General features: G+C 36.0%; 1 protein-coding gene across 2 annotated transcripts in view; it reads left to right on the top strand.

Annotated features, from left to right (window-relative positions):
• The first annotated feature begins 8,960 nt into the window (after nucleotides 1–8,960).
• LOC107725015 (non-receptor tyrosine-protein kinase TYK2) overlaps nucleotides 8,961–25,985 on the top strand; it is a 25,257-nt gene continuing 8,232 nt past the window's right edge. Inside the window, exons 1-14 of one of the 2 annotated variants that reach the window (XM_016534134.1) lie at nucleotides 8,961–9,187; nucleotides 17,101–17,294; nucleotides 17,375–17,498; nucleotides 17,604–17,742; nucleotides 18,815–18,978; nucleotides 20,331–20,709; nucleotides 21,377–21,532; nucleotides 21,618–21,775; nucleotides 21,858–21,972; nucleotides 23,241–23,424; nucleotides 23,701–23,819; nucleotides 24,435–24,602; nucleotides 24,680–24,767; nucleotides 24,914–25,041. In XM_016534134.1, the coding sequence (XP_016389620.1) occupies nucleotides 17,120–17,294; nucleotides 17,375–17,498; nucleotides 17,604–17,742; nucleotides 18,815–18,978; nucleotides 20,331–20,709; nucleotides 21,377–21,532; nucleotides 21,618–21,775; nucleotides 21,858–21,972; nucleotides 23,241–23,424; nucleotides 23,701–23,819; nucleotides 24,435–24,602; nucleotides 24,680–24,767; nucleotides 24,914–25,041 (2,097 nt within the window). In that variant the 5' untranslated portion in view covers nucleotides 8,961–9,187; nucleotides 17,101–17,119. Of the gene's footprint in view, nucleotides 9,192–17,100; nucleotides 17,295–17,374; nucleotides 17,499–17,603; nucleotides 17,743–18,814; nucleotides 18,979–20,330; nucleotides 20,710–21,376; nucleotides 21,533–21,617; nucleotides 21,776–21,857; nucleotides 21,973–23,240; nucleotides 23,425–23,700; nucleotides 23,820–24,434; nucleotides 24,603–24,679; nucleotides 24,768–24,913; nucleotides 25,042–25,985 lie in introns of both variants that reach the window. The other variant, XM_016534133.1, reaches the window with a different exon arrangement.

Genomic DNA, 25,985 nt, shown 5'->3' with positions numbered 1-25,985 from the left:
AAGTTGAAAAACAAATACGATTATAAAATCAAAGAGACATTCTAATGTGGTAATGCTTCAGTACGCTAGACTCAAATGTGATATAAAAAAGACAGTTTCACAAGATACATAACAGAGGATGGGAAATACTGAGGTGCGAGAAGAGGGAGAGCTGATTGTAATGAGGCCCACTACTTCAATCCCCCTCCAGGCACCTTTTGTGTGTTTAACACAGTGACCTGTGCGACTTCAGTCTGCCAAAACCTCTGTGAGTGAGTGTTGGCATAGCAACCTCACTGCAGTGAAGCATTTCAAGACAGCTATAGCTGAAGCTCAGTAGCTCTTAACTCATATAAGCTCATTTAAAAATTAACGAGACGGCATGCGTAAACAGTGAAATAATGAAAATTAAATAAGCATGAGCAATTTAACTATTTATTGCAATTAGCAACTACAAGTTGAAAGACAAATACGATTATAAAATCAAAGAGACATTCTAATGTGGTAATGCTTCAGTACGCTAGACTCAAATGTGATTAAAAAAGACAGTTTCACAAGATACATAACAGAGGATGGGAAATACTGAGGTGCGAGAAGAGGGAGAGCTGATTGTAATGAGGCCCACTACTTCAATCCCCCTCCAGGCACTTCAGTACAAGGCTTTTGTTGGCTGTCACTGTTCACAGTTTTTAGTTGCCAAGCAAGACCGAGTCGGAATTTCTTTCTCCTCTGTGTGCGGACTATAGCAGATTTCAACCATTTTCATCAAAATGAAAAACAATCTCCTTTGCTTTCTCGGTCTGTCCATTATCGGAATAGGTAAGATGTTTCTCTGTGAAAATAACGCTAGTTGTTTAGTAATATTTCAGGTTAAGTTGAGAGTAAACTGTTATGAGGTGCATATCTGTTTACACTTACCCACCTCCAATGAAAACCTATTGAACTTAACTGTAATGTTTCTGGAAGTTTGTAAAGTTCATTCAAAACTTTTTTACATAAAAGTATTTCTTAGAAGAAATAAACTTTGGCTTACTGCGTAATAATTGTTTTCAAATAGCATTTACATTTTCTATATATGGCATATTACACTCTAAAAAATGCTGGGTTGTTTCAACCCAACTTTGGGTCAAATATGGACTAACCCAACTTTTGGGTGAAAATTTGAATGTAAAAATTTAACCCAACTGCTGGGTTAGTCCATATTTGACCCAAAGTTGGGTTGAAACAACCCAGCATTTTGTGATATTGTTGATTCTGATTCACACCTCCTTCAGTGTCAGCTGACAGTTGCTCGCTAGAGATATCTCCCTCCAGAGTAGTGGTGAAATTTGGGGATCCGGTGTCGGTCAGCTGTGTGGCCTCTCGTCCAGTGCGCGTGCTGGGATGGGAATCGGTCATTGCCGCATCGCACACTCAGAATGACCTCAGCGTTCAGTGGCGGGTGGACAGTTTGACTGACTGGATTGAGGAGCCAATCTGCTATGGTGTTTTTTTCACTGCACCCAGACAGTGTGAGAACTAACTCAACCTTGTTCTATACAGTAAGTACAGTATTTAAAATGATCTTCTGAAGAAAAAAATTCAGCGTAGACTAGCTGCATCTAGCTTCAAATGACCAGCTTAATGTCAATCCATTTAAAAGGAGTAAATGTTGTCATTACTCATTCGCAACACACCACAAACATACACTCTAAAAAATGCTGGGTTAAATACAACCCAGTGCTGGGTGAAATATGGACAAACCCAGCAATTTTGACCCAGTGGTTGGGTTACTACGCAGAAGGTTGGGTTAAACATTTAACCCAACCGCTGGGTCAAAACAACCCAATTGCTGGGTTTGTCCATATTTCACCCAGCACTGGGTTGTATTTAACCCAGCATTTTTTAGAGTGTAGTGAAATTAAAAAATAACACTTAGTATCGATAACACTTTAGTATATGGATCAATTCTCACTATTAATTAGCTGCTTTTTAGCATGCCTATTATTAACATATTGGCTGTTTATTAATACGTATAAAGCACATATTCTGCATGACCATATTCTGCATCCCTAATCCTACCCAATACCTAAACTTAACAACTACCTTACTAACTATTAAGAAGCAGCAAATTATGAGTTTATTGAGGCACAAGTCGTAGTTAATGATATGTTATTAGCGAGAATTGGACCAAACGCAGATTATCCATTCTTAAAGACTGATTTTCACATGGTTTCTTACATATGATACGTTTTGGCATTTCATCACTTAACCAGCCTCATATGTGTGGTTTTCTGGCTTGGTGAAATTGTTTGGTAGGTCACCTGGTATAGCGTTGCATTTGCGATAAGAGTCTCATGAAACACAAGGCATGTGACTTGTAGAAGCAAGCTAAAATGGCATGGTTGCTTCAGCAAATGTGTTGTTTCTCTTCTCACGCTTTCTTTTGTTAACAATATTGGTTAGCTTTATGGTAGGGTTTAGGGTGTATGTGATAGAGCATATTAACGGTTCAGCACCACTCACCAGACATATCATTTCTGAACTGTCGTGAAACATAAAACAACCAAAGTGATAAAGCACTTCCAGATTAAAGTTCATCTGTTTCGGATAAAACTGAACTTTTAGTGCCACTCATTGCACATTTTACTTTGAAAATGTTACGAAAAATGCAACAAGCAATGTAATGTGCCACAATGAGTCTGTGTGGCAGCATTTTTAAATGAACATAAGCAGAATTTAAATTTCAATAGATTTGGTGAAGAATGCCTTAAGAATACCCTTATAATGTATTATAAATATGGGCTTCATAGAAAGTGTTACCCAATAAAACACTAGAAATGTAAATATTAATGCATTTTCTTTGTCTTTTGAATCAAGGCAACATGATGCACTTAGTTACTTGATACGCAAAGAAAACAAAAATAACGACTTTATTCAACAATTCTTCTTCTTTGTTCAAATCAAAGCGTAAACAACGTAGAAAACATGTGATGCAGCTGAAACAGAAGAGCATACGCTGTTTACATCCAGCGGATATTCTCCAAAATGGCACCAGGGTGACGTGGAGGAGACGAATTGTTGAATAAAGTCGTTATTTTTGTTTTCTTTGCGCACAAAAATTATTCTCGTAGCTTCGTAAAATTACGGTTGAACCCCTGATGTCACATGGATTATTTTACCGATCTCCTTGCTACGTTTCTGGACCCTGATCGTGGTAATTACATTGCTGTCTATGGGAGGGTCAGACAGCTCTCAGAATTCATCAAAAATATCTTAATTTGTGTTCCGAAGATGAACGAAGGTCTTACGGGTTTAGAATGATACGAGGGTAAGTAATTAATGACAGAATTTTCATTTTTGGGTGAACTATCCCTTTAATATCAGTCCCCACTAATACTCGTTTGCCTAGCCAGTTTTAAATTATTGATTCATTGCTTAGCTAATTATCATTTAGCAACAGAAGAAGTTTTCAGTAGTCAATATTTTAGTTTTACACAGTTAAAATGAAGTAAAGCCTAAAATAATTGGCTTTGAAGAGTAAAGCATTTTAAAAAGCAAAAGATGCACACAGACCTCAACAGCTACAAACATCAAAATAGGTAATTGACAAAATAACAGAAAAACATTATCTTTTACATTAACCACATACTTTATTCATGCACTGCCCCAAGCTTCCGAAGCCCTCAAACAATTTTTTTTGGCCAGTGTAGCATCGTAGTACCATTCACTGAGTTGATCCCCTCAGCGTACAGATACTCCCAAAAACAGATATTACCAAAAACAGATACTCCCAAAAGATAAGACATTACACACATTTTGTTTCAACAGATAGCATACAAACCTTGTGAACAAGAAGTACACTTTTGCAGGTTTAAAAAGAATACTAATTACAGAAATAATTAGTAATTAGTATAATTTCAAACACTTCTCCATTGCATGTTAATTGCAATTAAATGAAAACTTATTATCATTTAATTAGTTAGCTGAACTTTAGAGTGTTTTTGGCTCTCTTGTGTAGGACATAAGTGCATTTTTATATGTAATTTCATAATTACTTCTCCATTGCATGTTAATTGCAATTAAATGAAAACTTATTATCATTTAATTAGTTAGCTGAACTTTAGAGTGTTTTTGGCTCTCTTATGTAGGACATAAGTGCATTTTTATATGTAATTTCATAATTACTTCAGGCTATTTGCTACAAATATACCCCAGCGACTTAAGATTGGTTTTGTGCTCCAGGGTCACATATGGTTAAAGTGCACTGCAGAATGCATTAACACGCATTTCATGGTAAACTAAAATATACTTTAATGCCAACTTGAATGTCATGTATTTAAATGTAAGTGTAAGGACACATTTGAAATGAAGTAGCAATTTAGTACATTTAAAATGTATTAACTTTAAGTGTAATACTGAAAAAAACATTACAGTTTAAATTATAATCAAAATTAAGTGTACTTTTTATATCACCACAAAATTATTAAAAGATAATACTTTAAACTTTTAATTCAATAGTATCACAAAGTGCACTTTTTCTTAAAGCACTTCTTTTCACAAGTGTTTGTGGCATTCACGCGTGATACACATTCCTTGTGTTGTGTTTGTACTTATAGTTTGGTAATTGGTTTTCTGTTCTGGGGCCCGTTCTTCGTACGTCGCTAACTCAGTTAGCTGGATTTGATTGTTGACGATTTGGCATGATCTTGGATTGTTTGGTTCTTCGAAGCTCATCCCGGAGTTGCTGTCATAGCAACAGGTCCGTAAGTTTAAACCTGCTCGGGAGCAGGCTTATTTCATGTAAACAGGATTAGATTGCATCTTTTTAAGCAGAATTGATACTTAAAATCTGTCCTCTACCACCGCTACTGACAGCTATTATGGGAGTGGCTTGGTGGAGCGCAGGAGATGCAGATAACATGATCTTGATATCATGGTATCAGGATCTCCAATCCTCCCCACTCTTCACACGTGGGTGGAGTGTGGGAGCGCATGATTGGAGTAGCACATCGCATGGTCTTGAACATGATAACATTTATCTATTATAACATTTATGTAGTTTTGTTCGCTTGGCTGTTTCCTTATAAAAGTCAAAAAATGTGTCAAGTTTTTCGTCAGGTGTCTTTTTTAATTATATGATGTCATTACGTTGCTGTCTTGCCGCCAGCCAATCGCTGCATTGCTGATCGTGGTTTCGAGTATCGAAACATAGCCCCGTTTAAACCAACCCATGAACGCACAATTATCTCAGATAACTCAATCCAGCCAGACTAATCATCAACAACAGCTGCGTTCGAAGAACCAAATTAGCCAGAACCTGATTAGCGCGATGATATCATCTCTGATGTAATAAGCGACGTACGAAGAACGGGCCCCTGGTTTTGTAGCCTCGCTGTAGTTTGGTTATTGATTGGTTACCCCTGGTTGTCTCCCCAAGTGTTCCCTGCCCTTGTCTGTATATATAGCCCTTGTGTTTCCTATGTTCTTGGTTGTCATGAGTTCTGTCCTCTAGTTCCTCGTACCCTGGTTCTTCTTTTCGGTTCTTCTTTTGCTTCTTCATCAGTAAAAAGCTTTTGTGTTTAATGGATCAAACTAAATCACATGAGTTTTGAGCGAAGTGTGTAAAGTTTTTGGAAAAGCTGTTCTTTAATGGCTTCCCAGAGTGGAAAAAAGCATGATAGCCGTAACAGAACTTAGTGCTGCTGTGATATCTCTCAAATATAACAGCAACAGGAAGCAAAGCAAGAACAGGATTTCCTGTAACTGGTCCTCTGTCTCATGACTACTTTTTATTGTTACAAATACTGCTGTAATATGAGTCCTGCGTGCTTTTTATCATGCTTCATGGGTCTACATGGAAAAGAATCACATTGCATTGGCTTTTAATTAAATTAAACATTGATGTAAAGATCCTCCTGTTTGTGTACAAAACGTCTTATGTCTTATTTTCACAGATCTACATAAATGAGTTTTGAAATGTTTGTTTTTGTGTCCTGCTAAACATCTAGGCAATCTCAAAACAGCAGATGACCAAATGTTTCATGAGCATTTTTATAATGATAATCTGCAATTCACCATTAATGTGTGTGTTTTACAGGTGTTTAAGTCCAGAGACCTTGAGAACGAACCGAAGACATATAGTTCTAGATGGTACGCTCAGGACTTTCTGGACGTGGGAGATCAAAATCTAGCTTGGCTCTTTGTTACATTTTAGATGCGTTTTTAGGCGACTCTCTTTTCAGGGTGATTATGATTTGCTAAATATGAGAGTCAAACCTACATATGTGTAAAATCTATCCTAGTAAGCTTTATTAATATTGTGTGTAAGATAGTTTTAACAGAGCATTTGTATGTTCCATGACACACTGTGATGGCTCTGACATTTTAATGTTTTTGTAGATATTTACTCACCCAATAATATTAATAATAAAAAAGTTATGAATACAGTACAAAAGATAAAGCATGTTTGATTCATTTAATGCTCTTCAAGACTCAAGCCTGCTGTTTGGGTGGGGTTCGTGATTGTTGTTATTTGGAATTAATGTTTTGTGTCAATTGTGTTATCATAAATTATTACGTAATTTGGAACATATAATTACACTCTTAAAAATAAAGGTGCTTCACGATGCCATAGAAGAACCTTTTTGTCTAAATGGTTCCATAAAGAACCTTTAACATCTGAAGAACCTTTCTGTTTCACAAAAGGTTCTTTGTGGCGAAATAAGGTTCTTCAGATTATAAAAAGGTAAGAAAGAGATGGTTCTTTAAAGAACCTTTGACTGAATGGTTCTTTGTGGAACCAAAAATGGTTCTTCTATGGCATCGCTTGAAGAACCTTTTGAAGCATCTTTATTTTTAAGAGTGTAAAGGAATAGAAAATGTACTCACCCTCAGGCCATCCAAGATGTAGTTGAGTTTGTTACCTTATTTGGAACAGATTTGGAGAAATTTTGCTTTTTATGTTAATTTTGTTAATTACTTTAGCACTCAGCAATTCATCCTGGACAGTAGTGACAAGTAGATGATAGATGTATCAATATGATTTACAGACTCCTTTGCAATCATTTCTAGTTTAGTTGTGTAAACCTGGTGTTTGATTTTATAATGCAGGGGTTTGCAAACAAATGGTGGAAATTCCATTACATTGTCTTGATTGAGAAACCTGAGGTCAACCAATGGCTGTATAAATACTTAGAAGAATATGAGGAAGTACTTGCAAAGAGAAACATTTTGATTTCAAGGAAGAGGATGGAGGCCATTTCATTTGAAATTGCATCCTCGAAGTTAGCCTACAACTCTGGTTCAGTTTTTCTAAAACCAGTAGACAATTAGCATTTTATAGGCATACAGGTTCCCTCGAGAGTCTTGTTTGGATTTATAGTCGGCTAAATTAAGGACTGTGGTTAACTTAAATACAATAATGTACAGTATGTGGAAAATAATGTTTTTTGAACCTTAAACCGCATAAACACATTTCATTACACCAAACACACAAAATAATGTTCTTTTTAGCAGCATCATATGACCCCTTTAAATAACACACAGTCGTATATAAGTATGAAAACTCCTAAGCAGCTGTGACATATAAAGACATGTATAATTTCTCAGGGGAATATGTGAGATATTATGTTGTAAGGATGTTTGATGGGTTTTTTAAAAAATAACTTAGAGTTACTTCCCACATCTCTTCTTCGTGAATTTCTTAAGCGTCACCTGCTGTCCTTTTCCTTGAGTGAGTGTTTGTTTGTCGAATTGCTCCCTCTAGTGTTTTTTTTAGCATCCCTTTATCAACGCAAATCTAAAGTATCTTGAGGAGGTAAAAAAGAAGCCTCGTGTTTTAGAGTGTAAGGAAATATGGAATAAATACAAGATAAACATTACATGTGAAACGTTACATTAAAGTTACACAAATGTGATTTAATCTGTAACTTAATATTATTAATAATTGAAATAACGTATATAAAGAAGAAAGAATATAGTGACTGAACTTGGGTTTATCATAGCATAGTCCTATCTGTCATAGTATGCAATCACTTAAATATATTCATAAAGATATTGACTTGAAAAGTACTTAATGTAATTGAATAAACTACCCTTAAATTATATTATTAAAGCAATATTTATTTATTTAAACCATCACAGAAAAAAAGTTGCGTCACTGAATTCATCAATGAAACATCTATGGTTAGCAACAACAACAATAATAAAAACAAAACATAGACTTAACACTTAATGTATTGATATATGCTTGGTTAAAAACATTAAACAGAGCTGTATTGTGTTGCCTTTTTTTTTTTTATCTTTTAGGTGAAATTTCATTGCACGAAAAGATGCATGTATTTCGCAACAAACTTGGAATATCGTAAGAAATTGGAAAATGTAAGTTTGAAAACAAGAACAGGATTTGCATAAGTCTTTGTGGCGTTTTATTGAATTTACTTAAATAGGCTATTTAATATATATATATATATATATAATCTCAACAATTACAGTCAGTAAGCAGAATATGAGAATAAAATGAATTAAATTTTTATTTATAGTATAATATAAATGAAATATAAAATCATTCTTACAATAGAATAATTTGATATATATTAGCATGCATTAATATTTATTTTTGTGAATTGAATAGGTAATAAATTAGATAAAAATCTAAAAATGTAATTCTGCGCATCACAAAATTCGTCTATACGTTTACTACTATTAATAATTGTGGTAACTGATTTCAGATAAATGGCACCTAAAAACAAAACCAACTGTGTTCGGTCATTTTACATGTTGGGGACAGTTTCAAAATCTAGATTGATTTTTTTTTTCATTTATTTATTTATAAAATAAAAAGTGTATTATTATACCTAAATTGTATCTAAACCTTATTTATGTGTGTGTTTAGGGTAAAATATTTGCCATTTAAGAACTCTTAATTTGAAGAGCTCGTGGACGAAAACACTTGCTGGCGGCGTCTCAATAGCGTTCGAACTGAATATACAGACAGCATTTTTCACACGCCCCTGTCATTTCTAAGTAGGCAGCTCACTCGTTTTGGCACGCAGTCTATGTACAGAATGTGACGCGTCTTCTTCTTCTTCTCATACTTGGGAGGCTTCACGTAGCGAGAGTGAAAATACGCAATGTCTTCTGTGCGCGTCAGTGGCTAGAGATGTGAATCCTGTAATAAGAGGACAACTAAACACTGTGTGAGATAAACACCGTCGTTCATCTGGCTGTAGGTAAATACCAACTCATGAGCAGTTTTCAACACTTTTTACCAATTATTTTTAACATTTAAATGAGATCAGGTAGTTGCCCAGCGGGGCTGTAATGTGAAACAGGAAGTAGCTTATATGTAATTTTCTTTAAGGAAGGTTGTTTATCGCTAATTTGCACCTACATAATAGGACAGTAAACACATTATTGATTTAGTAATAGTAATAGTTGGCCTTTGCCGACATGATCGATCAGTTTTTGGAAATCTAAGACCACATCTTCTGAGACTTGCCAACCACGGCCATTACAGCAGTACAGCATGTTATATTAATAGTACGTTTATGATGTGTCTTACATTAGAGGTCTCAGACTATTTGATGGACCCTCAAATAAGGTAATCTCCTTGAGAGGGACTCCTTCCTAAAATATAAGAACATCGCTGTGTTTAAGGTATACAATAGCATTAAGTTACTGTACAAAATATAATTATAGCCAACTAACAACACTAGTAAGCTATAACTATTACAAAATACAACTTGTTGTTTGCAAAATTTAATAATTAGCTCTTTTATTGTCTCTGTACTAAAACTTAAGCAAATTATTGAAATATTATGTGCAAAGTATCCACTTAAGTTTAATATTAATACGTATTACATTTACATTTAGTCATTTAGCAGATGCTTTTATCCAAAGCGACTTACAACTGATGACAATAGAAGCAATAGAAGTATTAGTAGTATTAAGTATTAAGCTAGGAGTGTATCTGAGATGTTACAGCTATTGATGTTAGATGTATCATCAATCTGAAGAGAAACGTTTTCAGTTCAATGCAAATTTATTTGTGTATCGTCACAATAAATATTTTTTCAAAGCAGTTGTATTGGAGCATATTACAGAAAACACACTCTAAACTACTATTCATAAATGCATTTACGTCACTAGAAAGGAGAGTTGAACTTGAAATAAATGTTTTGTTTTTGTTTTTTTCCTATCAAACTATAAGCAGATTTTATTTGTATTTCTTATTAGCATTCCGAGGGCTGTTAAAAACCCTAGGAAAGAAATCTCTAACATGAATAAAATAAAGTAAATAATTAATCTCATGATTATCATGTCTTAGAATGTAGAATGAAATAGTAATACAACCAAATTTGGCAAATGTGTTGGAAAAAATATGTTTAATGTAAAATATTATATTTTAATGTTAAATATTTAATGTTTAATGTTAAATATTTAATGTAAAATATTAAATATTTTAAAGTATACAATGTAAAACATTTAATCATTGGTAGCATCTTGACATTACAAAATTGTATATTTTGTACAAAAAGTGCAAAAAATCTTTAACATTTTGCACGAATCCCATAGTATTGCCTTGTGTGTGTCATATGGCGCTTTTCCACTGCATGGTACGGCTCGGTACGGTTCACTTTTGGGGGGTTTTCCACTGGGTACAGTACCTGGTACCACGATGGGAAAAATGGAGTGGAACTTGATGATGTCAGTGACCGAGTCAAACCTCTGAAAGACAAAAACGTTTTTTTTAGGAGTCGTGGTAGTAGAGGCGGCGCAACTATAACGACATGTGAATAATCCCGCCCACTCTAAAGCGATACTGAACTGCAGTGGAAACGCAAACCGTGCCGAGTTGAACCGTGCCGAGCCGTACCACGCAGTGGAAAAGCGCCAATAGACACACATGTGTCATAGACACATTCTCTAGATATTGTTCTAGAGAATAACCGTCAAGTATGGGGGTGTTTTCCAAAAAGGAGTGTTAACGTGCCGTCACATTAACCCTGAACTCTTGGTTAATCAGAGGCGTTACTAGGCCCCTTTTTGGAAGGGCTTCAGCCCTCCTAAAATTCTACCCAGCCCTTTGAATTATTTGTGATTAATTTGCCTCAGCCCCTTTAAAACTCATGTTATGAAGACGGCAGGCAGCACTATTTTCAGATATTTCACTTCGACACCTTTCTCAGCTGAGTCTTTGTTATTCAACGCATTCTTCAATCGGCAGTGCCAACTACACAGAAGCAGATGACAAGATGTGTGCATTTATTAAGAGGCTGTCGTGACACCTGCATCTGTGCAGTACGTTGTTATGAATGCAGTTTACATAATCTAATGCAAGAGCAATGCAAAACTGTTTTCACTCTACAAAAAACATGCCTTTGCTTCATCAGGTAGCCTATTAGAATGCACACAGCATTCATATTCATATGTGGGCACTGTGTGTGAATTACATTTTAGACACAATATTGTATGTTTTTGCTCAATTTCACAAACAAAAATAGTTCCAACTAAGCCACAACAGAACTGTTGCACAACGCTGAGCAACACGCAACAGTATTTCGTTATCGAATGAATCTGTATTTTTGAATAAATCAGGTGAGTCAGTGATTCAACGACACATTCGTGAAGACATTCACTTGCTTCGCTCCTGAATGAATCAGCTGCTAGAACAAATCGGTTGGTTGAATGACTCCCTCATTAAAACCTAGCGCCTATTTTTTAGCCAATGTAAACCAGCCAATATACCAGAAAAAAAACATGTTTGTGCATTTCTGTGTTCTGTGCGTGTGTGTTTGTACCTTGTTTTTACATGGAAGAAGGAATTAATCTCGTATTTAGCTCAGTAATCACAAGTGATGTTACTCATATTTCTATCTTTATTTTTATCATTGAGGGGTGAGCTCCCTATGACTGAAATCCTAAAATCACCCCTGCAGTTGATTGACCCAAACTTTGTTTACTCTCGGTTATAGAAAACAAATTCAGGAGTTAACTGAGTCAACTCAGAGTTTGGAACTCAGGGTTCACAATGAAAACACAAAGACAGAATGCCATAGTTCTTTCTTCTTTTGTTTAATGGCAATTTACATTCTTAATGCATATCGCCACATACTGCTACAGTTGTGCAATTATTTCATTTTAAAGACAACATGAAATCAAAATGGACAGTTCTTGTTTTTTTTTTATATGGAGTATTGCGACATTTAGGCCTAATCTCTAGTTTTTTTTTTCATTTTTTTATCATTGAGGGGTGAGCTCCCTATGACTGAAATCCTAAAATCACCCCTGCAGTTGATTGACCCAAACTTTGTTTACTCTCGGTTATAGAAAACAAATTCAGGAGTTAACCGAGTCAACTCAGAGTTTGGAACTCAGGGTTCACAATGAAAACACAAAGACAGAATGCCGAATCGGAGCGTCACCACTCACCATGGAAACAGACATTTAGAAGAGGTGTGCCATAGCAAACCCGCTTTAAGGCAAGCCTCCAAGGTTAGCAAAAAAGTGCAATGCTGCGATGAGGAAAGGAGACCAGAGGTCTTTTTATTGATGTCAGTGGAGGAGACTCTGCACTACGCAAAAATGGCTTATCATTTAATGAATCAACAGCTTGTGGATAATCTTCAACATGTTTGCCATTAAATATTCTTTTTGATGTATCTATTTACACTGAAAAAAGCTGTTTTATGAGAGAAGTCAGGGACAATTTTGCGACAGGTAGAATTAGGTTTACGGCACTTCTCATTCATTTCTATGGTATTTGTAAACAGGGATTGACTGTCGTACATCTCAGACAGAAATTCAGTGATGTCAAGGCTGTAATGTGATTGGTTATCAAGGCACACGTGATCCAAGTTGATGTTACCGTCTCTGGCCATAGTTCTTTCTTCTTTTGTTTAATGGCAATTTACATTCTTATTGCATATCGCCACCTACTGCTACAGTTGTGCAATTATTTCATTTTAAAGACAACATGAAATCAAAATGGACAGTTCTTGTTTTTTTTTTATATGGAGTATTGCGACATTTAGGCCTAATCTCTATTTTTTTTTTTCATTTTTTTTTTTTCATGTGCCCTCAAAATCTTCGATCAAAAACACCTCCCTCTTGCAAAACAACACTTATTCTCCATAATCCCTTTCTTAAAAGCAACATTGCAGATCGCAGCTAAACAACAATTATCCAACAAACCAATCAATTACCGACAAAATGAAATCCCACCCTACATTTTTTCTCACTTGAGAAGTCCTTTCAAGTTAAGGCAGTCGTGGCCTAATATATAGAGAGTCGTTTCTTCTTTTGTTTAATGGCAATTTACATTCTTATTGCATATCGCCACCTACTGCTACAGTTGTGCAATTATTTCATTTTAAAGACAACATGAAATCAAAATGGACAGTTCTTGTTTTTTTTTTATATGGAGTATTGCGACATTTAGGCCTAATCTCTAGTTTTTTTTTTCATTTTTTTTTTCATGTGCCCTCAAAATCTTCGATCAAAAACACCTCCCTCTTGCAAAACAACACTTATTCTCCATAATCCCTTTCTTAAAAGCAACATTGCAGATCGCAGCTAAACAACAATTATCCAACAAACCAATCAATTACCGACAAAATGAAATCCCACCCTACATTTTTTCTCACTTGAGAAGTCCTTTCAAGTTAAGGCAGTCGTGGCCTAATATATAGAGAGTCGGACTTGTAACCCGAAGCTCGCGGATTAATAACCAGCGCTCTCTTCCACCTTCAATACCACGACTGAGGTGAGACCCTTGAGCAAGGCACCGAACCCCCAACACAGCAATATGACTGCCCACTGCTCCGGGTGTGTGTTCACGGTGTGTGTGTGTGTTCACTGCTGTGTGTGTGCACTTGGATGGGTTAAATGCAGAGCACAAATTCTGAGTATGGGTCACCATACTTGGCCACACGTCACTTCACTTCAGTCAGACATACGTCACAATAGGGAAGAAAAGTCGATTACAGTTTTTGTGTCATGTTAACTTTATTGCTCTATTTTGCCAACAAAAATAGTTCCAAACAAATTCGTAGTCGAATTGTTGTGCATTTCCCAGTAACACACACCTGTGGTTCGCTACTGAATGAATGAGCTACTTTGAACGAATCGGTTGAATAAATCATTCCGTGACTCACTCATTAATTGATTTGCTGCCACCTACAGGTGGTTTTAGTTTCATATTTAAAAGTAGCATTTTGTTTTTCCGTTATATTTCTATATTTAAAATGTTATATTTCGTTGAATAAAGATAAGTTAATAGTAACCAAAGGAAAAGGGATATTTTCAATTACTTTTTATTATTTTATCAAGACAGGCAGTAAATGTGGATATTTCAGAGGAAGTGCTCATGTGGTCTTGGTCTTGATTCAGTCTCACCCTGCCTTGGTCTTGGTCTTGACTTGACCTCGGTTTAGTCTTGACTACAACAGTACTGTGAAGAAAATTTATACTGTTTGGTGCTAGATGGATAAATTTAAAAATTATTGATTGATCTAAAATAGTCTGTGCTTTTTATTCTAGAAATACACTGCATAGAAAAGGTCTGGTTGCTAAATAAATAAATACACTTTTGAATGCAGATCCACGATGGTTGAGATGAGAAAATGTTTTAAGATTTGTGAGGGTAAAATAAAATAAACATCATGTTATAAAACTGCTTTATAATTAAGAAAATATAACTAGGCCTATATAATATTATGCATAATGTGAGTTGTCACACCCACTGGAGACTCATCAAAATTAAATGTATGTGCTCAATGGAGCAAGTCTCGTTTAGAAAATAAGTTGCTATGGGAACCAAAAGGTTAAGTATCTTTTTATGCTTACCTGGGTCGCTCACCCAAGTTGCTTAACCTGCTACCCCCGTTCTCTTAAAACAAATGATGTTGTTTTATCGTCTGTAAGATTGTGGTTGAGGACTAGAGGACTTCTCACAATGTGATAGCTGAGACACAATTTTCTTTTTGTCTGGATTAAATAATTTTTCATAAATACATCAAAAATGCAATTAATGTATACACAGACTTACGTCTTGTATGCTCTAAGAAGAGCCTGTTTTTAAGATAATTTTTGAGTGTTAATGCTTTTACTTGATGGTTACAACAGGGTTCCCACGGGTCCTTGAAATCCTTGAAAGTTTGTGAATCTGAAAAAAAAAATTCAAGGCCCTGGAAAGTTTTTGAAAATAAACGTACATAGATACAGGTCCTTGAAAGTGCTTGAATTTATTTTGTGCAAGAAGTTTTCTGGAAAAAATTCCATATTATTCCCTCTGGTCCGCTAAGGTGTTATTTCTCCAACACTTTATGACCTATGCATACTAGCTTGCTTGATTTACGTTAGTTACGTGCTACGTTAAGTGTTTCCCGCGTGAGATACTTTGTGTTGTATATGGCAAGCCAAAAAAGTCAGATTTAAATTTATGCCGTTAAGCAGGCGTTTTTTACCGTTTACGCACGTTTTTTTTATGGCGTCTGCTATCAGGACGGCGTATTTGACGGCGCTAATGCTGTTTAAAAACGCCGGAAAAAACAGCGTTTTGTATGTCAAGTCAAGTCACCTTTATTTATATAGCACTTTTAACAATACAGATTGTGTCAAAGCAATTGTACAGCATTAATTAGGAAAATAGTGTGTCAATAATGCAAAGTGACAATAGTAAACACTCATTTTTCACTTAAAGGCAGTTCATCATTGAATTCAGTGATGTCATCATCCAGTTCAAAGTTTAAATAGTTTCGGTGCAATCAAGTCAACGATATAGTGTATGTAAATGTAATATGTAAATGCGATTTATCTATAGCGTAATTCTGACTCTTTTGGCTTGCCATAGTTGTACGTTGCCATGACGTTCACGCGCGCACGAAACTACTACAATGGTACCTTAACGTTTCACAGACACACCGTGAAATTAATGTTGAATTGCTTTGCTTGTTAAGATAATGTTAACCCTTGAGGCAAGAAAAACTTAAAAGCATATTCATATATCTTAAAACTTCTGGTTACATGAGCCTAAGCTCTTTTCAATACCATCCATGCAAAAGTTAATATCAGATCATTTTAGAATATAGTATAGGATGTACCGAATATTCTTCAGTTTTATGCAAAACAGAAATACGACAAATAGAATATCAGATCTCTGTCATATGGCCAAAAATAAATGCAAAAAAAAAATAAAATGCTTTTTTTGCATGGTTGTGTTTGACACATGAAAACTGTACCAATGCATCTTACAAGGTTAACATGGTGTAACCTTGATCTCACTTGAAATGTGTCCCCACATTAAGTCCTTGAATTTGAGGGTATTGGACCTCGAAAATCCTTGAAAGGTCCTTGAATTTTAAGTTAACCAAGGTGTGGGAACCCTGTTACAACATATGATATTATTAGTGTGATTAAATGGTTGTACGTTGCCATGACGTTCACGCGCGTATGAAACTACTACGATGGTACCTCAACGTTTCACAGACACACCGTGATATTAATGTTGAATTGCTTTGCTTGTTAAGATAATGTTAACCCATGAGGCAAGAAAAACTTAAAAGCATATTCATATATCTTAAAACTTCTGGTTACATGAGCCTAAGCTCTTTTCAATAAAATCCATGCAAAAGTTAATATCAGATCATTTTAGAATACAGTATAGGATGTACCGAATATTCTTCAGTTTTATGCAAAACAGAAATACGACAAATAGAATATCAGATCTCTGTCATATGGCCAAAAATAAATGCAAAAAAAAAATAAAATGCTTTTTTTGCATGGTTGTGTTTGACACATGAAAACTGTACCAATGCATCTTACAAGGTTAACATGGTGTAACCTTGATCTCACTTGAAATGTGTCCCCACATTAAGTCCTTGAATTTGAGGGTATTGGACCTCGAAAATCCTTGAAAGGTCCTTGAATTTTAAGTTAACCAAGGTGTGGGAACCCTGTTACAACATATGATATTATTAGTGTGATTAAATGTAAACTTTTGTTGAAGATGGTACAAATGTTTCGAAATCATATGAAACCAATACGAAGACTACATTTGTAAGATCTTGACACAAGTGTTTTAAACCAGACGTTCTTCACTGTTTTAATTGTGAACGTTCTTCTATATTGTTGACCCAGGTGCTGAACTCGATGTATAATGTCTCGACGAGGATGTTCAAAAAAATCCAAAGCTCACACATTCACAGGACAGTGTGAGGGTCCAGGGGTCCATGTGTTTCTGTTCTGGACCAAAGAGGGAGAGCGCTGCCTGTCTTACAAGGAGGGTGAGGTGACTGCTGAAGATCTCACCATCTTCGCAGCAAAGGCTGTGGGTAGGTTTGGGTGTGGGTGCCAGTAAAAGCTTGAATTTTCTTTGCTCTCAGCCATCTAAAATGTTTTCTGCCTTCCTCAGGGATCACTCCAGTCTGTCATGCCTTGTTTGCTCTGTATGACCCGGCATCTTCATGTTGGTACAGTCCAAATCACAAATTTAATGCAGAAGACCAGTCTGGCCTTTTGTTGCATTTCCGTATGAGGTAAATATGAGATTGTGTGCACATGAAGAGATTTATGCAATATGCATACAGATATGTATTGTGCTTGAATGGTGTTAAACATCAATAAACTTTATTGCTTCTTAGATTTTACTTCCGAAACTGGCACGGATTAGGTGAAAAGGAACCGGTAGTGACACGTCATGCATTACGGACTGGAACAGGGGCAGAGCCGGTGACGTCTCCTTTGCTGGAGATGACCTCCCTGGAATACCTCTTTGCTCAGGTGATTTTTACAATCTCTAAAAATAACTTGCGAGAGATATTACTGAAATGCTATAGCGTCACTGTTTTTGAGATATTTCTTTCTAGACTGAACAGCGATCTCTAGCGATCATGAAACACCTGCATTACTCAAACTAAATAATCTGTCCTTGTGAGGGTCTTATTATAATGTTTCCTCCTAATGTTGGCATCCAAGATAATTTAGAATGTAGTTTGTAATGCTTTGCATTACTTTAGGACAGATTCATAAAACAAACCATGCACTAAAAGGTGCCAGATAATGTCAGGCTAAAATGAGTTGTTGTTGTTAAATTCGCCATGCAATGCAAATTTACTCATTTTCTAAATGCATGTTATAGATCTAATTGTAAATGATTCATCCTTGTACATGGTACATTTAAAAATAATTGTAACCTTGTGATGTTTACTCAAAATGTCAGAACTGGACCTTCCAGTGAAAATGACAGAAATCCTATTAACATCCGATTTATAGAATCAAGTCCCCACCCTATATTTTGTTTTCTCTTTCAATAATATGTTACACTCGGGTGTGTCACATTTCATTACAACTTGAACAATAAACCTGAGCTTTGTGACATTGGCATCAGAAAGACATGCAGAGCTGCAGGTTCTACACACAGCCAGGGACAGCACAATGTTTGACAGACTTACTTTCTTTTTACTTTTATCTTTAGTGATGTTTTATCTTTATTCTGATGTTAAGGCATTACATTGCTTTACTGTAACTGGACAATACGCACTGAAAATAATCTTTTTGTGCACATTGCCTTTGTGTGCCACCATGTAAGTTTGACAGTAAAACTTTTTAGATTGCATATGGGATCTTTTGGTCTTTATTGAACATAATGTGTGATTTTTTTTTTTTTTTCACACTTCACTTCAAGTTTTGAAAAAAAAGTATAACAATAATAATGTAACAATAGTAGAAAAACTAAATGATGATAAATTCGATGATAAATTGTATTTAGCTACTTTTATGTACTAATTACTGTCCAAAGAATTCTTTAAATTGTCTAAGTCTTTTAAGTTGATTTTGTTGATTCTCTTACCAGGCTAAATATGATTTTGTGAATGACTTGACATGTTTGGATGCAGTGAGGGGAGAGGAAGAGATCAGTCGCTTTAAGAATGAATGCCTAGGTTTGGCTGTGCTTCACCTCTCTTACACAGCACTGCAGAGTGGCTCTTCTCTACAGGATGTGGCCAAGCAGACCAGGTGCGGGCTTCAGCTTTCTTTACTGTTCAGAGAAAGATTTGAAACAAAGCTGTTTAAAGAGGAAGTTAATTAAAAGATATGTTATTGAAGAATGTTATAATTTGTTATAATGTTATAATTTATAAAGCTGCTGTCTTTAAAGTCCTATCTTACAAAATGATTAACATAATTTTAGTAAGTTTTTTTTTTTTTCTGAACACAAAGTCACAGTTTAGTTAGTGACTTTTCCCACCCTCTCTCATATGCTACTGTGTCTTGTTGAATTCTAAGTGATTACTCTCATTGTATATGAAATACAATGGAAAATACATTGAATTATAGCGCTTTCCTGCAGTCACTAACAAGCTGAAGGTTTGTTGTGTCAAATGCAGTTTTTAACTGTGTCATCCTTCAAATGTGACCCTCGACCACAAAACCAGTCTTAAGTCGCTGGGGTATATTTGTAGCAATAGCCAAAAATACTTTGTATGGGTCAAAATGATCTTTTTCTTTTATACCAAAAATCATTAGGATATTAAGTAAAGATCATGTTCCATGAAGATATTTAGTTAATTTCCTACCGTAAATATATAAAAACTTAATTTTTGATTAGTAACATGCATTGCTATTAACTTCATTTGGACAACTTTAAAGGCGATTTTCTCAATATTTTGATTTTTTTGCACCCTCAGATTCCAGATTTTCAAATAGTTGTATCTCAGCCAAATATTGTCCTATCCTAACAAACCATACATCAATGGAAAGCTGGTTTATTCAGATAAATAAATAAAATAAATCTTAATTTTAAAAAATTGACCCTTATGACTGGTTTTGTGGTCCAGGGTCACAAATGTGCTACAAAGTATGAAAGTCATACTAAAATGATCAGGCATCTTGTTAAAAATAAATCTTTGTTTATTTGTATATGAAATGCAGAGCTGTATGTGCTACACACACAGACAGGCCAGTTTCTGAACATTAAATAGCCATTGCTGATGTGTAAAAGTGGGTGTGTCCAAATATAATTCATCAGATGTCAACAAGCTGCCATAGTACAGAATGAGGCATTTTTCTAGCATGTTTTCAATAAGTAGTCTTTTTTTGTTCACAAAGGAGGAAGTTACAATATGCTTTCATACTACATTAAGCTACATTAATAAAAATGTATTCCTTATAATGTGAACCTCTTTAAATATGTTGTCCAGATTATAAAATAGTTTAGTTAGGTAGCTGTATCTAAAACTCTGCAGTACATAAGTGCATTTTATAATGGAGCACTTTAAAATGTACAATATTTAATAATGCTGATAGCCATTACAGTATTGATAATAGCTCCATCAAGCATATTAACGTGTCTGTGCTCTATCCTTCAGCTTTCTCCATTGCATCCCTCAATCCTTTTCCCGACACATTGCCCGGAACAACGTCCTGACGAGGTTCCGTATTCGACGTGTGTTCACGAACTTTGTGAAAACTTTCCAGCAGCACACAGTGGGCATGGGAAAACTTGGATCGCAAGAGGTTGTGTACAAGTATATATCCACACTGGAGCGCCTGGCACCAAATTTTGGTGTCGAGACCTTCCCTGTGTTCAATCTTGACCTGAGAGCTGATGGAGATGGCAGTGGGTCGTACCTCAATGCCTCCCGAACACAGGCTCCCTCTGAGGAAACTGGGAACGGTCAACCTACTTATGAGATCAGAGTGTCTGGCTCAGCAGGCATATGGTGGAGGAAGACATCAGCACAATGGGTAAGATGATGAAGTACATAGTTAAAGGTCCCCTGAAGTGCTTTGAAACACGCAGAAGCTGAAGCTGTGTAGTTTTAAAAGTGTTTAATATATGCCGACTCGCGCATATGATCCGCTCCGTGCGATTGGGTCTTTGGACCGGAGCCAAAGTCCGGATCAGACTGTGTGTGCTGCCGCAGTTCGTGTGAAACAACGTGAAACCAGACCTCATTTGCACCAATCAAAAGCATATTTACACTGTCTGAATCGTTCCCTATCGCCTACATTGTGCACTTCGAGCCATTCACTGTACAGGAAATACTACACTGTGAACAAGTGACCGGTCTCAGTCGGCGCTTCAGCGTCTATTTATAGTGAAGGGGGCGGGTGCTTCGGATTCTAGAGAGCGTTTGATTGGTCAGAAGATTTGATGAGAAGATGAAGTACGATGTGACGTCAAAAAAAATCGTTGAGCTGTTTTGGCGGAAGTGACGAACTGCAAGCTTTGAATGCTTATATCTTCTAAATGTGAATTTTGTCACTGTTTTGGAGCACACTGCCTTATAGATAACCTTAAGACTAACATATTGATACTAACACCCAAAAAACTTAAATTTTGATTTCATGGGGACTTTAACCTTCGTCTTCGCTAATAGAACTGTACTGTTAAATTCTTCCCACTTTCCAGGGGAATGACTATAATCCTAGTCAAAACAGAGAAGCACAGCCACCCGATGAACAGGAAATGGACAACTGGAGCACCTTCTGTGACTTCCCTGAGATCTCTCATATTGCCATTCAGGGCATAAACGTCTGCATCAGTCGGCAAGACAACATGTCAATGGTAAACAGTCTGGTAAAGCTGTATTTGGTTTCCATCTTTTGTGTTCGTATTGTACGTGACTCACCTATATATATTTGTGTTCCAGGACATGCGTTTGGGCTCCAGTCTTCAGGCTCGCTCTCTGGTTTCAATGCTGGATGGATATTTCCGCCTTACAACCGACGCACATCATTATCTTTGTCACGAAGTGGCTCCGCCCAGAGTGGTTCTCAGTGGGACCAATGACCTGCATGGTCCCATACTGTACGTCCCTCACATTTCCACATGCAGCCATGTGGTCTTCCACCATTTCTATTGATGTGTTCACTCTTTATCTTGCTCTTAGAGATGAGTTTGTGCTCCAAAAACTGAAGAAAGAAGCAGAGGAGGGAGCGTTTATTGTGCGCTGGAGTGTTTTGGATTACCATCGCATAATCCTGGCATCTCTGAGTCGGACAAAGGTAATGCTCTAGTTACGGGTTTTTATGTTAACTCTGACAGTTTGATTGAATTGTGAAATGAATGTGAAATATGTTAAGTGTTGGGAAGGTTACTTTGGAAATGTAATAGGTTACAGATTACAAGTTACCATATCTAAAATGTAATAAGTAGTGTAACTATTTCAATTACTTCATTAAAGTATTGTAACTGATTACATTTGATTACTTTTCTAATGAATGTTTTCAACTGTTAATCATTTTCGAACATCTAAACCAGGCAGGGTTAACCTTATAGTAGTACTCAACACTAAACGCAAGATTATAATAATTTAAATCAGACGTTAGCACCTCTTTTTACTTTGAGATTGTTCTGGGTTTTTTTGGGGGGTTTTTTCACTTGTCGTGGTGGCAAGTCTCAGACAGGTTGTAGCCTAAAGCTTTCAGCGGCAATGTGGATTGATGTAATGGGCAGACGTGCTGCTCTGCAAATTCATACAAGAGAACCAATCAAAAGCATCAGAATAGCATCAGCTAACTAAAAGCCTTTAAATGGCAAGAGACATTGTGCACATCAAAAATAGGCAAAGGCAGCTTTTTACAGAAAAGATTCAGATGTAACCCCCTTTGTAATCGTTTTCATAAGTAACTGTAATTTAATTACATATTTTTTCTCAGTAACTGTTACTGATTACAATTACATTTAGTGTGTAATTAAATTACGTAATGGCATTACATGTAACTAGTCACTCCCCAACGCTGGTGAAGTGTTATTAGTGGTGCTTAATAATTAAGCTGATGCATGTGAAAGAATTAACTTGATAGACCGGCAAACTTGCCTTGGCTTGACTTAGATAGGTGGCAACTGTGAGTCTACAATTAATTTTCAGTGGAAGAGGCAAGCTTGTTTGTGAGAATCATGCCACTTTGTCGTGTATAATTGCTAGTGGCACACAGTGCGAAGGATCTTTTAGTGGTTGCCGTATATCATTGTGCAACAAAAGATGACTCTATTCTCAATCAATCACATGGCCTTTATCCCATCCCCCTCTTTCTCTCTTCCACTTCGCTTCCTGTCAGCCCTAAACTGTCCTATCATAATAAAGGCAAAAATGGCAAAAATATATCTTTAAACAATCATTTCATAGACCGAAGTCCCCACCCTACAGTACGTTTTTTCTTTTTTGATGACCAGTTTCACAGATGGACGTCACAATACAGAAAAAAAAAATGTCTGTGGCTACATCCTTTAAATGTAAATGTATATCTCTGATTGACTTGGATTATGACAGGATGGAGAAAATCCAACATACAAACAGTTCAGAATTACACAGAAGGGCTCCACGTTCAAACTGGAAGGCTGGGATCAAGAGTTCTCCAGCATAAAGGAGCTCACCAGTAGCTTAAAGACCTTCGTGCTGAAGTCTGGAGAAGACAGCTTCACTTTGAAGAAGTGCTGCCTGCCCAGACTAGGAGGTGAGTGTGTATTTGCTGCTTGGCAGACTTTACAATCAAACCTCTACCCTTTAATGCTGCTCAATGTGAAAGCACGCACGTGATGGAGATTTACCGCTGATTACAGAACCGGCTTTCTGACAAGATGCGCGTTAAATATCGCATGCGATTTATCGTGCAGCCCTACTCTGAGTCATCCTGGAGTGCATCTCTGATTAGGAAAAATTCCACAGAAGTACATGATTCTTATCATTTAGTGAGTCATCCTGTTAACGGGTTTTTATGGTCGTCTTGCAGAGCTATCAAACCTTCTCGTAATGAGAAAGGGTGCCAACAGTAGCATTAAAACAGTCTCTGAAGCCCTAAACCTGAGCCAGCTGCGGTTTCATCAAATTAAGGACAAGGAAATTACAAAGGTATGTGATCGCATGCAATCATTCACCTTTTTATCCTCATGAGCTGAACACTACAGTACCAAACCATTGATAAGGGGCTTTTTCATGCATTCCACTTTGGTAGATTAGTTGCACTGATAAAATGAAAGCAGACAGCACTACTCTAGATATCAGACTTGTAGTTTTTCATATTTCAAATGTGTTGGAGTGTTTCTTTAAGTTTGGGCACTTTTGACCAAAATAAACATTAAAATAGTGTATAAAACATTGTTTTTTCCTAAATAGAGTAATTTTGTTTTTAAATTAATTATTAATTACTAATTTGCATAATGTTGCTAGTTTGGAAATGATATAAAATATATTGTGCAATAACAAAAACAATAAAAAAAAGCACCAACAAGTAAATAACTTCAAAATATCTTATTTATTCATATTTTCCGGCCTTCACTGACATCAAGTAAATTTTTTTTTTTTTTTGTGATGAAAATGGCAGTGAATGAGGTTGCCTTTTTTTTTTATAAATCATTTGAAAAATGTGATGTGGGCTTCATGTAGCAAAGAGAAAAATGTTAACCCCTGGGTCATGAAGTGTCCGTGACTGAAGAAACTCTTTTTGACATTATTTGATGGATGCAGGAGCAGCACTTGGGACGAGGGACCAGGACTAACATTTACTCAGGCTGGCTGAAGGTTCACAGTTCACTAGAGGATGAAGACGACGAGTCTAATAACAATCACCGCAACGTGAAAGGCATCCGAGTTGTCCTTAAAATTCTGGACCAGAGCCACAAGGATATAGCACTAGTAAGAGTCATCTGATAATGTATGGTAAACACCAGCGAAAGCACAGATGATGTCTCATTGATTGTGTTCATGTCTAGGCATTCTTTGAGACGGCTAGTCTCATGAATCAGGTGTCACACTGTCATCTGGTCTTTGTGCATGGCGTTTCAGTCAAGGGATCTGAGAGTGAGTGCTGTGCCCTTTTTGACTTCCTCTTTAAAGGCCGCAAGTGTCGTCATTTGTTTTCGTTGTCTTTTTTATGCAAACTGTACTTTTTACCATCCGCCAAACACGTTATGTATCTGTTGACTGTACTGCTGTTACGTGAACAGACATCATGGTGGAGGAGTTTGTGGAGTTCGGCCCATTAGACGTGTTCCTGCACAGAGAGAAGGCGCACGTCACTCCTCAGTGGAAGTTTACTGTGGCTAAACAGCTTGCCAGCGCTCTTTGCTATCTTGTGAGTCATTCATTCAATATGGGATTTTTAAAATAGAACAGCTTACATCAATAATTGCCAAGATCATTCTCTCAGATCATTCTATGTAATTATGTGAATCACACAAAAACCGTCATAGTTCACCCTAAAATCAAAAGAATGTGTTTGTTTGTTTTTTTGTTTTTGCATGGGAACATTATATAATAAAAAAATATGATTTGATATTTTAACGAGCAAAGTAAAAGTCAAGAAAATATTGAATTTCAAGAAATATTAATTAAATATTAATAATGTAAAATGGTTGCACTTTATTTGAAGGTGTCCTTGTTACAGTGTAATTCTACATTTAAGTACTGAGTAATATTAATTAACTACATGTACTTACTATATGGTTAGGGTTAGGATTAGGGACTGGCTTAGGGTTACTTGCATGTAATTATGCATAATTTATTGTTATTACAATAGTAAGTACATGTAATATGCGCAACAAGGTCACCTTGAAAATGTTAAAGTAATTTAATTCAAGTGATAATTGTTTGTTTTTGCATGGGAACATTATATAACAAGAAATATTCTTTACTATTTTTATAAGCAAAGTAAAACTCGAGAAAATATTTAATTTCAAGAAAAATGTATTAAATAGCAATCATTTAAACATAAACAAGTAATTCAAGACATATTACACCTCTAAATCAAAGGGAAAATATAAAAAAATATAAAGAAATTGTTTTTTTTTGTTTTTTAAAGCCTATTTTTAACATGATTTTAATATGATTGACAGTTACATCCAATTCTCGTTTCTGTAATCTGAAAAATACATTTGATGTTTTTGAATTAAATATGTTATTTTGTAAAGTATACTGTACCTTTTAAGAAATGTCTGATATTTCACCTCAAAATCAAAAGAACAAGTATTATTATAAGAAATTGTGTTTGCATTAAAGGGGTCATATGATGCGATTTCA

The sequence above is a fragment of the Sinocyclocheilus rhinocerous genome, unplaced genomic scaffold (genome assembly GCF_001515625.1).
Source record: "Sinocyclocheilus rhinocerous isolate Xijiao unplaced genomic scaffold, SAMN03320098_v1.1 scaffold1027, whole genome shotgun sequence".
NCBI classification, from domain to species: Eukaryota; Metazoa; Chordata; class Actinopteri; order Cypriniformes; family Cyprinidae; genus Sinocyclocheilus; species Sinocyclocheilus rhinocerous.
This window is presented reverse-complemented; position numbering and strand designations above follow the sequence as displayed.